The 16,256-nt window shown below is 42.6% G+C and overlaps 1 protein-coding gene across 18 annotated transcripts in view; it reads right to left on the reverse strand.

The window, feature by feature from the left end:
- Positions 1-836: 836 nt before the first annotated feature.
- METTL4 (methyltransferase 4, N6-adenosine) overlaps positions 837-16,256 on the reverse strand; it is a 51,748-nt gene continuing 36,328 nt past the window's right edge. For 15 of the 18 annotated variants that reach the window (XM_085847874.1, XM_085847883.1, XM_085847882.1 and 12 more), the window contains 3 exons: positions 14,866-14,969; positions 9,924-10,018; positions 837-3,706 (listed from right to left, as the gene is read on the reverse strand). In XM_085847874.1, the coding sequence (XP_085704000.1) occupies positions 3,531-3,706; positions 9,924-10,018; positions 14,866-14,969 (375 nt within the window). In that variant the 3' untranslated portion in view covers positions 837-3,530. Of the gene's footprint in view, positions 3,707-5,366; positions 5,473-8,261; positions 8,438-9,923; positions 10,019-14,865; positions 14,970-16,256 lie in introns of those variants that run through there. The other 3 variants (XR_015049652.1, XM_085847884.1, XM_085847886.1) reach the window with 3 other exon arrangements.

Consider the following 16,256-nt stretch of genomic DNA (forward strand, 5'->3'; position numbering starts at 1 on the left):
TTTTGAATACAACTACACTCTTTGCTGCTTGATAGCCTTGCTTGCATCGCAGCAAGCTTGCAGGAAGGAGTGTCTGACATTTGACGCGATCCTTACTATAATTCACGGACCGATGTGCGTGTGTGTGTTTGCCACACTACTCCTCCTACAGTTCTGGCCAATTACATCCAGACTCACTACATAGGATCAGCAGGACCCCAATGAATGTTTTGGGGTGTTTTTATCTTTTCCGGTGGTCTTTGGGGGGGGGGGGAGACATGTAAATGTGTATCGTGTCGCACCTTCAGGTGGGGGAGGGTATTACAAGTGTCCACCATTTACAGTCCTGTATTCCTGTCCCCACGTTTTCCAGTGCAGTGAGGTTTTGAATTACAAGCAGTAGGTATGTTTTTGCTTCATGCACGTGACCTGGTTTTTGGGGTTTTTTGCGTACACAGACCTGTCAGTTGCCTCAACACTACCAAAATAAAGGTATGTGTCAGAAGAACATGTCGCATGCTTGGAACAAGATCACCCACAGGGCAGGTACTCTGCTTGTACTAATAAATACATAGTAAAGATGTGATAACTTTTCTTATTAAGACCCCATCCCCACCTCCAGTTTCCCATTCTAATACTACAAACGCACCTTCTCCAGGCCTCCCCTCTCTCCCCACCTCACGCGTCTTCAAGAATGCCAAAGTTTTCGGCAGTAAAAATTGTCTCTGATTGTAAAGGTTTTCCTGGAGTCTTAGTGAAGCTTTCCTTTTAAAAATTTCTTCACTTAACTGGTAATATGACACTCAGTTGCAAACACCTGTGATTAAAAAGTGAGTTAATAACTTCAGCAGCCATCATTCTTTTCTTCTTTTTTTAAAAGATGATTATCAAATTTAATGCAACAATTTCCTTACCACCGAATGAACATGTAAAAAACCATTGCCTGAGCTCACAAACCAAATATGAAAGAAATATCCAAACGTGAAACAACGTGCTGCTGAAACACTTTCTTCGCAAGGAATATGCTGGATGATTTGCCTTTGCCTTCGCAGCAACAGTCAGGTATTTGGGGATCCTCAAACTACCACCAACAGTACATATTGCAACAGTACAGTACATAAAAAGGAATTGGGAGGAGGTAATAATATGAGAGGCCTTCAAAAATTCCTTGGAACAAAGGATTTGTTGGCACCTGAGAATCGCAGATTATTTTTGCTAATTACAAACCAACATGTATGATTAGTCTTGCCCCGAAGGGGATGCGAGAATGTGTGTGTCCGTGTCCACATCGATATATTTTTGCTTGAAAAATGTTTTTCTTTGCAACCGCTTGTCCGATTGATGCAAAACTTTAAATATAGAATGGACTCTCCCACCAAGATGATCATCAAATTTAATGCATGGAGAATTTAATCAAATCAAATTTAATGCATGGAGACTCCCCATGGAGAATAGTTTCTTGCTAATGCTGATGTCATAGGTCACATGGCATGGCAGCCATATTGGATTAAAGGAAAAAATTTGGACATAATATTCTCTAAAACTGCTCAAAGGAAAAAATTGAAACTTGGCAGATGTCATCAACTCCCCATGGGGTATATAGGGTAATAATGATGACATCATCGGTGAAGTGGTTATTCCAGCCATAACTGCTTCAAATGAAATCTTTATCCAAAAAAAAAAAATCTGAAACTTATGTCTGATCTGTGACCAGATGTGAGTGAATAATTAAATTTATGACATTCATAACCCATGCCAAGAAACTACGTGGCATAATAGGTTGCATGGACAATACGGGTATATGGCCTGTAATAGCAGTGGGCCATAATAGTGGCCTGTTCGGTTAACGATTGGGTGCATGCTCGCGCAGAATGAACTAGCGATATGAGACTGCGCTCTCCGAGTGCCGTTCTAGTTGTTATATGCCGTCATTAATCTGACATTCGCTTCTTGTTTCAGAGAAAACCCAGAAGTTTGAAAATTGAGCATGGTGCTGTTGTCAAATTACCAAAGAAGGTGGAGATGTAAAGAATCAAGGAAGCCTGCTAGCTGGGTATGGTGAAGGTATACCTCATAAGCTACAGGAGCCAAATGGATAACAGACTTTAAAATGGACACACATTCCATGAAGAGGAGGTTCAAGTTGGGATGGCCAGAAAATGCAACCTACTCACAAACTTGCCCAACGAAGGATCGCCACATTAAGGTCGTCAAAATATCCACAAATTTTGGAATTTCTTAAGGCAGTGTTTTATAATCATGATCGATGAACACTTGGGCATTTCCAAGAGCTCAGCAGAATAATGCCGCAAGCTTCTCAAACATTAATGTACATGCAGCCAACTTTATCACGTGTCCGGTAACTCGTGATGAAATGTGACTTCACAAGTCCTGAAATGAGATCCTGAAACCAAATTGGAATCAATGGAACAGAAGTACAGTACAAGGGATCAGCGCCACCAAAGACATTTTGCACCCAAAGCTTGGATGGGACGATCATTGTCTTGATTTTATGAGAAGCAAAAGAAATCCTACCGATACCTCACAAAACTACCAAAACAGGAATATTATGCCAGCTGTGTGTAAAAATTGCAGCAGACAATCAAAGACAAATACCGAGGGGGTATTGACCAAAAATGTGTCTGTGCAGACCGTAATTTGGCACTGTGTCTTCGAGCAGATGGATCTCCCTCGTAAATCCAGGACCTCGTACCAAGTGACTATGATGTTTCGACATTTGAAGACCCACATGTATGGCCACTGATGAGGAACTGACTGACCCAACCAATATATGGCTGAAGGAGCAAAATATAAAAAAAGATTGTACTGGCTGAGACAGCTTGAAGGACAAATGGAGCAAATGCATTGAAGTCAAGGGACACAAAAGTTTTTTTTTTTTTTAAACAAAGGCAAATAATTGCGGTTGAAATTTTAACAGCTTCCTAGTTTAAATAATTTAATTTTTTCAAGAATTGTAATTGAATTTTTGGGGGATTACTATCTCGGACAATCGCCTCACATTACTAAAATGTAATGAACGACTCTTTAAAGGAAGGGAAGGAGTGCGAGGCATCTGAAGAAAATGGGGGAGAGTAGTCTCAAAATACCAGACTCGGTGGCATAATGCTGAGTCTGGGAGGTCGGTGGTTCAAACCCCTGCCAAGCGATACCAAAGACTTAAAACTGATCCACAAAACTAACACACGCAGAGTCTGCTTCCTCGCTTGACGTTCATCCTGTACATGCCGCTTCCTTTCTTGACATTCAGCATGTAAAGGATAGAGCATGGGCAAACAATGGTGGGAAGGCAATGGCAAACCACCCAGGAAAACCCTTACTAAGAAACTGCTTTGGCAGTATGAACGCTCTGTAAAGAGTGTAGCGCATCAAACCAAATCAAAATGTCTCAAAGATTACACCATTTTGTGTCCGTCATATTTAGATGGTACCTTTAACCTCATGTTGAAATTTGCTCAACACCCGGTGAGGCAGGCTGATGACAGACATCATGGCACACAAGGCATCCATTTGTTACTGCCTGTTGACCACGATCAACATTGTAACGAACAATTTTCTGGTCCTGTGAAAAACTCGATGTCTTGCAGCTTGATGGCCTCATTTCCCCAGCTCAGGCATCCGGGAGTGAGGCTTCGAGCAAAGAGCTCGAGGGATCGTGGCCTGGTTGGGTTTTGAGTGGAGGTCTTTGAAGCATACCGAGCCAGCACATCTGATTTAAGGAGAGGAAGAGTAAGGAAGTGGAACAAAATAAAAGTGAGGATGAGATTTTTTTTTTTTTTTAAATTCAAAAAGTTGGTCAAATAATTGTTGTATTGTTGCTTTTCTATCTTATATATCTACACTGGTATATCTAATCACCTGTTTCATTGCATTGCCATTACGTCTCGTATCGTGATAATTCATCCATTGGGACCACACTGCACAGAGCGATGGTGCTGCCGAAGCAGTCTCTTTTGCTATTGGGCACAATCCTGGACAAGTCGCCACTCCAACACAGGATACCAGCAAGCTGGCACTCATTTTGCCGATCTCTGAAGGATGACTGGCAGAGTCAAGCCGACCTGGTATAATTCAATACCTCGGAAGGATGACTGGCTGAGGGGGATTTGAACTCAGGATCCTGGGATCCCAAGCTCAGCACCCTAACCATAAAGCCAACACCAGGCATATCGTGGTAATAATAATATTATATTGATCTGTTCCCTTACAAGGAACTTTTTATGCAGGAGGGGGCCATTAGGCCCATCAAAGCCTGCACTATTATTACCAACTTATGGTTGTTTGTCCGTGTTGTATCCTTTTAAATGCTTAGTGTCGAGCAAGGAAGCAGCACGGACCGTTTTTAAAGTCTTTGGTATGATTCGGCCAGGGTTCGAACCACTGACCTCCCAGACACAGAGTGGACCTCCTCACCATTATTGGTCAAAATGATGTCAAAGGGATTCGTCACTTGGCATCCAAATGAGTTACCGATTCATAACCGAGGGACAATGATTGGCTGCATTGAATGGCAGATGGCAACACGGTTGGATACCAAGTGACATCACTGTCCTAGATATAATCTTCTTTTGTATGTAGCACAATACTGCGGGAGAGAATCATTGGCTGAGGGTACGGATGTGCGGCTGATGCAGTGTCCTCTCTCGGTAATGGTCGGAATTTGTTCATGGTGCTGGCGATAGTTCATCTACTCTTTGCAAAGGACACCGTGGGATCCTTAACATTCATAAACTAAGGTCGGCAGACGGCATGCCCAGTTTAACGCGAATCCGAAGGAATGTACACACATTGATGGATCACCCTGTCTGTGAAACACCACCAGGATAAAAGTTTTTAGCTGGGTCAGGATTCAAACCCAGGCTAAACAGCTTAGAAGCAAGTGTGCGTACCTCTGGGGAAAGGGTCAGCAACATTTTCGTGCAGAAGGACCAAACAAAATCAAAACGTTGAGCAGTTAGTGCACAAAGAGTCGATCATACAATTTAAACACAATTAACGTCGCCTACTTCGTTGTGGAAGTGTAATTATGAAATAGTAAAAATTTAAAGTTTATATTGTACAGTACTTCCATTGCCATTGTCTGTTCAAGCAAAGCTCCAGCAACGTTCAACTCTTTATTAAAGATTTGGAATTCCAGAAAACTTTCAGTGAAAACGAAGATTAAACAATTAAATTCTTTCCACAGATGGACTGATTGAAAGATATCTTGACTCATCAAAACTCAATGAAACTACAGACTCAGGAATAAAAGCAACAATACGACGAGTCTCCATGCCGCAGGCCGGTGCGTGCAGGACAGGCCAGAGATACGGCTTGCGACAATAAACAACAGCAATAATAACTAGAAGGACACTCGGTAGAGCACATACCTCCGCCTGGATCTGGATCTTCACCAAAATCTAACCAGTTCGTCCTTGTCACACACCCAACCTGTCCACAAAGTTTCATCCGAATCCGTCCAACTTTTTGAGATATCTTGCACACAAGCAGACAGATGGAGGTGAAAACATAACCTCCTTCCACTTTTGGTGGTGGAGGTAATTGGTTAAAAAAAAAAAAGTCATACAAGTTAAACTATAAAATAAAATAAAAATACATCCACATACCACCAGCATCGAGTTACTTCAGCCAGCACGATTCTGATAACATCAAATCCACTTCGCATTTAAACCATGAACTTGGATAAGCTAGTTGTCTCGACCACTGTTCTTCAAACGGTTTGTTTTACAAGTGAATTCTGGGATTCTGGCAGAGTCCACTTGAGGATCCTTGTGGAGCTATTAATGGCAAAATATTTTCACAAAATAATTTGTAGTTTTTTTTTTTGTGTGTTTTTCCATGAAAGCGATGCAGTTATTTTCTGCATTCTCCCAGACTAGTTAGTGAGCACTGGGACAACACTTGTTGTTAAGTTCTGTATTTGGATCCCAGTACGATGCAAAGAGCACATTTTTGAACTCTTTCAATGTGAAAATGTTGTTTTGTAAGTGCTCCACTCCAGACAGGTGCTGCATATTTGGTAAGAGACCGAATATTACTTTTGAAAACAGTAAGCAAGTCTTGGGACGGTAAACCATGACGTTTCGAAAGACGCAACGTGTGAAGTTCACCATTTGCACGTTTTTCAATATCCTACACATGAGCTTTCCCACTTTAAATCATTTTGAACATAAACACCTAAAACATTTGTCGTGCATACATTATGGAGCTGATAGTTTCCGATCCACACAATTGGCTCATTTGGAGGATCTTGCATGAATGAAACATCCATTTTGACACATTTTGCAAGGTTTAATCTCGTATTATTGCATTGACACTATTTCAAAAGGTTATTGGCCGTTAATTGTAATAATTAGAAGGCTGGTGTGATTGATGACATTGAAGCAGAGTTAAATCATCTACATGTTTAAATGTATACAGTTCATCAGAAAGTAGTGTATTATTGATCATCGCTAAAAAAAAAAAACAGAGTTGGTGTCAAAGCCACCCAATGCTCGCCTGTTTATACATTTATCGTTTTTAAAAGACTCGTCTAATAATTAATATTTTTTTATAAACCATTGCAGTGAAGTCTGATCCAAATAATTTTAAAGCAATATATGTATTTGTATATTGTAATCAGTAACAAGAGCGCAAGTGAGCACAATATACATACGCCCGAACAAGAAGGTATATACAGAATTGTGCTACTACATGGAAAAACAGCATCCTGGTTGCCATGGCAACCACTTTAGATGACGAACGTATGTCGCGACATACCGTCTCCACAGTCTGTACGTATGTACCAAATATGAAACGTGAACGTTGAAAACTTTGGGAGTTAGAGTGCAGACAGGAATGGATGGAAAACAGCATCCTGGTTGCCATGGCAACCACTTTAGATGACGAACGTATGTCGCAACACACCATCTCCAGTCTGTACCTATGTACCAAATATGAAACGTGAAAGTTGAAAACTTTGGGAGTTAGAGTGCGGACAGGAACGGATGGAAAACAGCATCCTGGTTGCCATGGCAACCACTTTAAATGACGAACGTATGTCGCGACACAACGTCTCCACAGTCTGTACCTATGTCCCAAATATGAAATGTGAAAGTTTAAAACTTTGGGAGTTAGAGTGCGGACAGGAACGGATGGAAAACAGCATCCTGGTTGCCATGGCAACCACTTTAAATGACGAACGTATGTCGCGACACAACGTCTCCACAGTCTGTACCTATGTCCCAAATATGAAATGTGAAAGTTTAAAACTTTGGGAGTTAGAGTGCAGACAGGAACGGACGGACGGACAGACAGACAGAGACAGACAGACAGACAGACAGACAACACATAATACGCCCTGATATATATATATATATATATATATATATATATATATATATATATATATATATATATATATATATATATATATATATATATATATATATATATATATATACATATATATATATATACATATATATATATATATATATATATATATCCATATATATATACAGACATATATATATACATACATATATATACATATATATATACATACATACACACACACACACACACACACACACACACACACACACACACACACACACACACACACACACACACACACACATACACACACACACACACACACACACACACACACACACACACACACACACACATCGGACGTATAAAAAATAGTGGTAGGTAAAAACATTACAAAGGAAAAAATAACTTGCACCAAAAATGTAACATTTTCACGCTCACGCTCACGCCGGGGGTATCGCTATAGCTCTCTGTTCTTCGTACAGGTGAGCTAATATAATGATGGGTCCCAAGCATGTTCCTTAAGGAACTCCTGCATTGAGCAATGCCCAATACGAGCATGAATTCTGTGTTTTCATTTGATTGAGTGAAGCCCAATCAGTGTGTGCAATCCGTACTGGGAACTTTAACGGTATCAGACTGACATCAACAACTAAACGATCAACCATCTCTCAATTATGAAGAATCAATTAAAAATTCTCGGATCTGGATCCGGATCTTCCCCAAAATATCATCAATTTGTCCTTGTCACACACCCAACCTGTCCATAACATATTTAGATATCCTGTTCACAGAAAGACAAACAAACAGGCAGGGGTGAAAACATAACCTCTGTCTACCTTCGGTGGCAAACGTAACAAGAAGAACATCGTGGGAAGGGGGGAAACACACCAGCAGCAGGGTAGAGGGACACTTCGAGGAGGAATCAATAATAACCAAATCCTTACACTCCTTCAGGCGCATATGGCTGTCGAGGCAGTTTCATTGGCTAGGGGGGCAGAATCCTGGTTGAGTCACCACTCCGATGCAGGATACTCGAATGGATCATTTTTCCCAGTAAGCTGGTATTCATTTTGCTCAACCTTGGAAGGATGACAGGCTGAGTCAACCCACATGGTGTTATCTATGGCATGACAGGGGCTTAAACTCAGAACCTCAATATTTTAAACAAGAATCAATATTGCATCTACAAATTTTGTTTTTTTGTTAAAGGGCCCACTGGAGTTTTTAAACCGATGGTTACATTGTCAGTTACTATAATGTATTGTAACGGTCACACAGTAAGACACAGTTACCCAGGTTTTAATCCAGTGAGTCACTAAGTGACCACCTTTGTCCTCCGCCACAGAGACCTCCCGCCAAAAGTCAGGTTTCCATGCGGATTGAAGTTCCTGTGCCAGGCGAGTGCCATGCCAAAGCACTCAAAGGAAAAACCTTATCTTTCACCGAGCTTACCAACAATCCACATGATGCGAGGAACTAGAACGGTACCAGACCAGCATCAACAACTTAACGATCAACTTAACGACATGTTTATCGACATTTAACGACATTGATCAACTGTGATGACATTAATGGGCCCACATTTGCTTAACAGACAGAGAGAGATAATTGGGGATAACATAATGCCGACCCTCCCCCCCCCCCCCCACACACACCGTGACCTGGTACAACGGGTTCTGAAGAGCCCAGCACATCGCTCTTGGAGGTTGCATGAGTCTGGAGGAATTGCACCTCCCAGAGGGCATCGAGTTCCCCCCCCCCATGACTGCGGTGATCAGTGCCCCAAGCATGCTCTGTCTTTAATCATTGATGCTCAGTTGATGGGCACTGATCCACCAACAGCCACGAGGTTCACACTCACTTCCCTAGGGCACTGAGAGGGTTAATGGCACCTCCACATGCTCGCGCCAGTCCCGTTCTGGAACAGCATGGCACAGGATCAGCACGGCACTCCCAGCAGCACGCGCTGCTGTCCGCACAGAGGTGAGGCGGTGATAGTTGATGACCCACGATCAATGACCGACCCGAGCGAGCGATCACTTGCGCTTTTATTTCTGGCCCCAGCATGCAACTCCTTCTTTCTCTCTTCCATGATCCACTTGGATTACCCCCGATTGGTTCTTTAATTCAGGGGTGGTGAGTGCTTCTTGATCCGTTGGATGCTTCCCACCGATTGGTGGCATTATCGAAGGGCATGAACGCGCTGTGATCCGACATTTCCACAAGAACAAGCGCAATGCCGGGGACAGGTTTAAGGTGGTTTTCAACTCGCTCACGCCGGGAAGAGTTCTCATGCGTACAGGGAGACAAAAGAAACGGGAAAGAACACACATAACGAGACGGAAAAATGGGTCTGAAAAAACAACCACAGAGAGGCGGACACTATCTATGACATAGGGAACACAGATCTATTCACACCGAGTCTGATATACTTAACTAAACAGACACTTAAAAAATAACTAGCACGTAACTGCAGATTCTTTCGCCCCGAAGGATCATTTCTGCAAAAATATTAATTTGGCAATTCAACAATGTCTCGCAGTTTGTTTGCGTTTTCCTTCGAGCAGCAAAAATAATTGGAGAATCTTTTGAAGGATCACACTTACCAAATAGCGGTGGCTTGTGGGAATGTACAGCGCTGGGTGTGCTCAGAAGCAGCTTTTCCACAGGTACCTCTAACTGGCTTTCCTTGGACCAAACACTGAAAGAGAAAAAGGTTGAGATTACAGCCATTTGTGCTTTATTCTAATGTTGTCATAAGGTTATCAATATGATCACGATATGCTGTGGAAATGTCTTTGGCATTATAACTGAGATGTTATCACAAAAAAAAAAAAAAGAAAGCAATGAGAGATTGCAGACCCTCGCCAGGACTTGTTTTGTGTGGTGTATTTTGTGTGGCAAATAAATGGAAGGATGTACGAAATGAAAGGTCGTTGATTGCAAATTAAAGGTCTAAATGGTCAAGTTGTAAAGGTCAAAGGTCCAAATACTTGCAAAGGTCAAAGGGCTAAAAAGTTGTGAAGGTTGAAAGGTGGAAAGGTCTGAGAAGGTCTTAGGGGTCTAAAAGGTCTTCAGGGTCGAAAGGGTCTTAGGGGTCTAAAGGGTTATAAACAATATTAGGGGTCTGAAAGGATTATAGAGTTCTTAAATGGTCTTGGGGTTATAAAGGGTCTTGGGGTTCTAAAGGCTCTGAAGGGATTTTAGGGGTCTTGGTAGTCTTTAGGATCTTCGTGGTCATAATGGTTCTTGGGGTTGTAAAGCGTTTTCGGGGGTCTTAAGGGCCCAATGTAATTCATACACATACACACGTTCTGTGCAGACAAAGAAACAGACAGACAAACGGACCCAAGGACATTCGCTGCTCTTCTGGCAAGGGTAGTAAACAACCCGTCAGTTCGGTCAAAAAATAATTCATATGTCCAAGTTTAAGACAAACGACTATTTTGATCTGTACTGTCAACTTTGTGTGTTCAATGTCTCCAAAGAGCATGGAAAACGAATTCGCCTTGAGACTCAAATAATGCAGGGCCGGTTCTTTCAACCCACGACTCTGACTCTGCTACTGGACCGGACGGCATCAGCTCGCGTGTCTTAAAAACCTGCTCTGCCGCTCTTGCACATCCTCACTCTGCCCTTTTCATCCTGTCATTTGCGCTAGGTCATCTTCCATCTGCTTCGGAATCTGCCAACATCACTGCACTACATAAAACACAGGGGCAATACCCCTGGGCGCTCACCTGGGAGTGGCTGGATAAGATAACCAGGTAACCACTGATAGGCATGGATGACCCACAAAATATGAAAACGAGAACAAAGTAAATACCTACGGATTTTTTTTCATGCCATGAACAAACTTTGGTACATGACAGGTGATAAAAGTTGTAGTTAAGTTTCATCGAAATTGTGTGTGGTTTCAGAGAAGAAAGCAAATCCCTATTTTGGGGGGCAACCCCCCTCCCCCCATAGACACCCAGAGACCCAGATTTTTTTTAATGGTGTGAACGATCTTTGGTACATCACGGGTTATAAAGGCAGTGTTGAAGTTTCATTGAAATTGTGTTTGTAGTTTCAGAGAAAAAAAGCAAATGCATATTTTAGGGGGGCAACCCCCCTTACATCTCCTGAGAGCCCGATTTTTCGAATGTCATGAACAAGCTTTGGTACACCATGGGTGATGAAAGTTGTCGTCAAGTGTCATCGGAATTGTGTGCATCGTTTCTGATAAGAAAGCATAAATCTCTTTCAGGAGGCAACCCCGCCCCCCATAACCTCCCTCCACAGACCCCCTCAGACCCCGATTCTTTTAATGCCGTGAACAAACTTTGGTGCGTCATGGGTGATGAACGCTGTGGTAAAGTTTAATCGAAATAGTATGTGTGGTTTCAGAGAAGAAGTTGAAAGTATTTGTGGACGGACGGACGGATGGACTGAAGGACGGACGAGGCACCATCCCATAATCTCCCCAGAACTACGTTCCAGGTGAGCTAAAAAAAGGAGCAAAAACTGATCTCCTCAACTACAAACCTATCAGCTTACTTCCAATCATCAGCAAGGTCATGGCATCCATCACCGCAGTTGATATGAAATACTTCCTTTTCTCCAACAGCCTCATCTCAAATCACTAATTGCATTTCAGACCAGGTAACTATGCTAATTGGGTTTCAGACCAGGTAACTATGCTGCTTCTACTCTCCCAACAATGGATGGAGGCCCTCAATGTCAGACATGAGTTCAGGGCACTCTCTCTGTAGAAATATGTCATGCTTTTGATGCAGTCTGGCATCCTGCCTGACTCTCCAAACTCTCTGCCTATGGCATCCAAGGCCAACTACACACATGGCCTCCTGACTTCCTCAACTCTCATAGCCAATGTGTGGCACTCAATGGAATCTTTTCATCCCCTCCTCCTTGTCAAGGCTGGTGTGCCCCAAGGCAGTGATCTGGGCCCAGTCCTATTCCTGATCTTCATAAATTATATCCTGAAAATCCTCTTTATCTATTTGTTGATGACTCCACCCTCTGCAGTGACATCCCTCATCCTTCAGACAGGCAGGCTGCAGCCTCTTTCCTCACTTCAGACCTTGAACAAAACAAAAAAAAATCACAAGTTGCTCAAACACTTGGAATATGTTTTTCATAGGACCGTCTGGCAAACCTTCCCATCTACTCTCTCAACAATCCTCATGAGGAAGTTCAATCATTCAACCTCCTGGGTCTCACTATATCAGCCATGATCTTTCTTGGTCAAACCACATTTCAAAATTGGCCTCCAAAGCCCCTCCATCATACAAAGTCCTTCCTTGGCACACTTGAACTCTTATCCACCTACAAGGCCTTCATCCGCAGCTTGATGGAGTACGGCTCTCCCCTCTGGGCTGGCTCCCCTGCGTCACATCTTGCTCAGTTTGATGCTGCACAAACCATCAAGATCATTGGATTCTTCCACACTGAAGCTGAGTCTGTGGATCCATCACTTCGCCATCATAGACAGGTCAGTGGTCTCTGTCTTCTCTCGCCTCCTTTCTGGTCTTCCACCCTCTGCTCTTTCCGTACTTTGTCCCCTCGCCCGCTCCAGGTTTCTGTAGGACTCACACGGTCCATCATGAAACTGCCTAAATCCAGGATCACTGCTCACCTCCACCCATTTGTTCCTTTTTTTTCCTGCCTATGGAATCAACTTCCCCACCTTCTTCAATCTCATTTTTACCTCCAGGTCTTAGAACCAGCTGTTCACCACCATCTAAAATCATCCCCAATTCTAAACCACGTTTTCTCCCCTTGTTAACCCCATCCAAATCCCTCCTCCTCCCAATTTTCCTTCTTGGAGTCTCCTTCTGTGTCCATTTTGTCCACCCTCGGCATGCGTATTTGCATCCATTTTTGTCTGTTACGTCCTGATCTGCACTGCACTAGCTGTTCCACAAGCCTCCACTATGTACACAAAAAATAAAAATTGAGTGAGCGGGGGTTTTTTTTGAATATAATATTGAGGCTCAGGGAGGAGCGAGAACAAAGGACAAATCATGACAACATAACTAGAAGGAAACTCGATAGAGGGCATACCTCCGCCATGCAATGCCTGATCCACGAGAACATAACGGGCCCAATACTTTTTTGAAAATATCATGCTATACAGTACTATATCGTTTTTGGCCCTATCTCTCAATGGGAAAGAGTCACTTTAAAAATTAAATAACTCTCGTATCCAGATCCGGATTCGGATCTTCACCAAAATCTAATCAGTTCGTCCTTGTCACACACCCAAGCTGTCCACAAAATTTCATCTTAATCCGTCCACACCTTTTTGAGATATCGCGCTATTTATTAGTTTAGCCCAATCTCTCAATGGTGAAGAATCACGTAAAAATTTATCGGATCTGGATTCGGATCTTCACCAAAATTGAATCAATTCATCCTTGTCACACACCCAATCTATCCACCAACTTTAGTCCGAATCCGTCCACAACGTTTTGAGATATCGTGTTATATATCGGTTCAGCTCTATCTCTCAATGGTGAAGAATCACGTAAAAACTTCAAGTAGTCGGATCCGGATCTTCACCAAAATCTAATCAGTTCGTCCTTGTCACACACCCAACCTGTCCACAAAATTTCATCTTAATCCGTCCACAACTTTTTGAGATATCCTGCACGCAAACAAACAGACAGACAGAAAGAGGTGAAAACATAACCTCCTTCACCTTCGGTGGCGGAGGTAATAAAAGGAATAGCAGAAAGCGAGGGGGAGGGGGGAACTCACCAACAGCAGGGTTGAGGGACGAAATAGAGGGAGACTTGTATAAATAAGGGATAGAAGAAGAATGAGGGCTCGGGGAAGACACACGTGGTTGGCAAGATGGGTAGAGCTGCAAACTTTCAGGAAGGAAAAACTGGAAAGATCGAAAGAGGTGGGCTTGGGGAGGGTTAATAGAGGTAGGAAGGATCATGGTTTTGGATGGAGGATGATCTGAGATGGTGGTGAACTGCTATCTGGAAGCCTCGAGGGAAGAATGAGATTGAAGAGAATATGGAAGTTTGTTCCTTAGACTTAAAAACAACCCACAAACACAATACACGCAGAGCCTGCCTGCTTCCTTGCTTTATGTTCATCCTGTACATGCTGCTTCTTTTCTTGACGTTCAGCGTTTTCAAGTATAGAGAATGGACAAACGATGGTGGGAAGGGAATGGCAAACCACCCAGTATAACCCTTACCAAGAAACAGCGTCGGCAGTACCAACACTCTGCCTTGAGTATGGTACATCAAACCAAAACAAAATGTCTCAAAAGATTACACCATTTTGCATCTGTAACATGTCGATGGTAGCTTCAACATCATGTTGAAATTTGCTCAACATATCACTGGTACCCAGAGTGCTCCTTGAAGCACTTTCCCCAAGCTTAGTGGCCGTTTTTGTCTCATCCAACGGTCTTGTGTTGTGTCTCATGTATTCATCTGTATGTACATGTGTGTGAGTTGTGTGTGTGGCAACTCCACTACGAGCCTTAGATATAATGTAAGAAAATAAATAAATAATGGTTTTTACCAATTGTCTGAGCCACTATCGACCCGTCTTCCAATCACCAACTGTTCATATGGACGTTTGTGCGGGGAGTCGAGAGGAGAGATAAACTCTCCTTCAGTTGTTACCTGTGAGAAAAAGGTTGTTCATCAGAAAACAGGGCATTAAATTCTCCAAGGAAGTCCAATGAAAAGAAAACAATGCAAATACTAGAATGGCACTCGGTAGAGCAGAAACCTCCATGTTCAGCCTGTACATGCTGCTTCTGTCCTGGACATATAGATTAATCCACCAGGCTGAACAGTTTACATTTTGTATCCCACCGATAGGGTGAATCTGCATCCGGACCTGAACCAAAATCGAATCGGCTTGTTCTTGTCACCGAACCAACTCATCTCCGTTTCATATTTCAAAAAGTTGTGGTTAAAGCTACCATCGACATATTACGGACACAAAATGGTGAAATCTTCGTCCACAACTGATTGTATCCTAACTTATCCACAACTTTTTGAAATATCATGCCATATATTGTTTTTGGCCCCATCTCTCAACGGTGAGGAATCATTTTTAAAATTCTGGATCCGGATGCAGATCTTCAGCAAAATCTAATCAATTTGAGCTTGTCACACACCCAACCTGTCACCAAGTTTTGTCCAAATCCATCCATAACATTTTGAGATATCCTGCTTACAGACAGACAGATAGGGGTGAAAACATAGCCTCCATCCACCTTTGGTGGCAGAGGTAATAACAACGGTATATAGCAGAGTCTCATCATAATGAAAATAAACATTCTCTGGACTGGTCATTAGCAGAAATTCCTTGTGGAGGGATTCCACCTAGATCCCCCACCCCCAAAGAAAGAAAAAAATATGACATTCTTGAGTATTCAGGTCAGCTACCATGGCATATTACAATGCACTGGCATAACCCTCCCCCCCATCCCCCATCCCCTTAAAATAAATAAATTAGCATTCAACATTTCACCTTATATGGTCCAATCTCCAGCTTCCATTTGTCGATAATAACACAAAATTAAACTGGCCATAATAGATAGTGTGACAATGCAATTTGTACTGCGACATTGAGTCAATTATAGCATCAGTTGGGTTACCCTCAATTTGGAGCCGTCCATTCCCTCCCCCCCCCCACCCCCCAAGAAGTGGAATAGAGGAGTCCACAAGTTGGACTGATTAAACTACCTGTGTGAGATTCTCTCCAGCAAGCATGGAGCAGGATGTTGCAGAGAAGATCTTGTAACTCGGGTTTCAGGGTAAGATTATATTTGTAAGAATCTCTCTTGTTGTAAGTAGTGGTGTATGTCGTTGGTTGAAGTGACATTTGTTTCCTTTGGTCCAGACATGTGGCTGCGCTGTGCAAAGTACTTAACCAGGCTCAGATCCTGAAGTTTGACG

Source organism: Eptatretus burgeri, chromosome 11, assembly GCF_056783735.1.
Source record: "Eptatretus burgeri isolate ZD-2024b chromosome 11, Ebu_testis_v1, whole genome shotgun sequence".
Taxonomy (NCBI): Eukaryota; Metazoa; Chordata; class Myxini; order Myxiniformes; family Myxinidae; genus Eptatretus; species Eptatretus burgeri.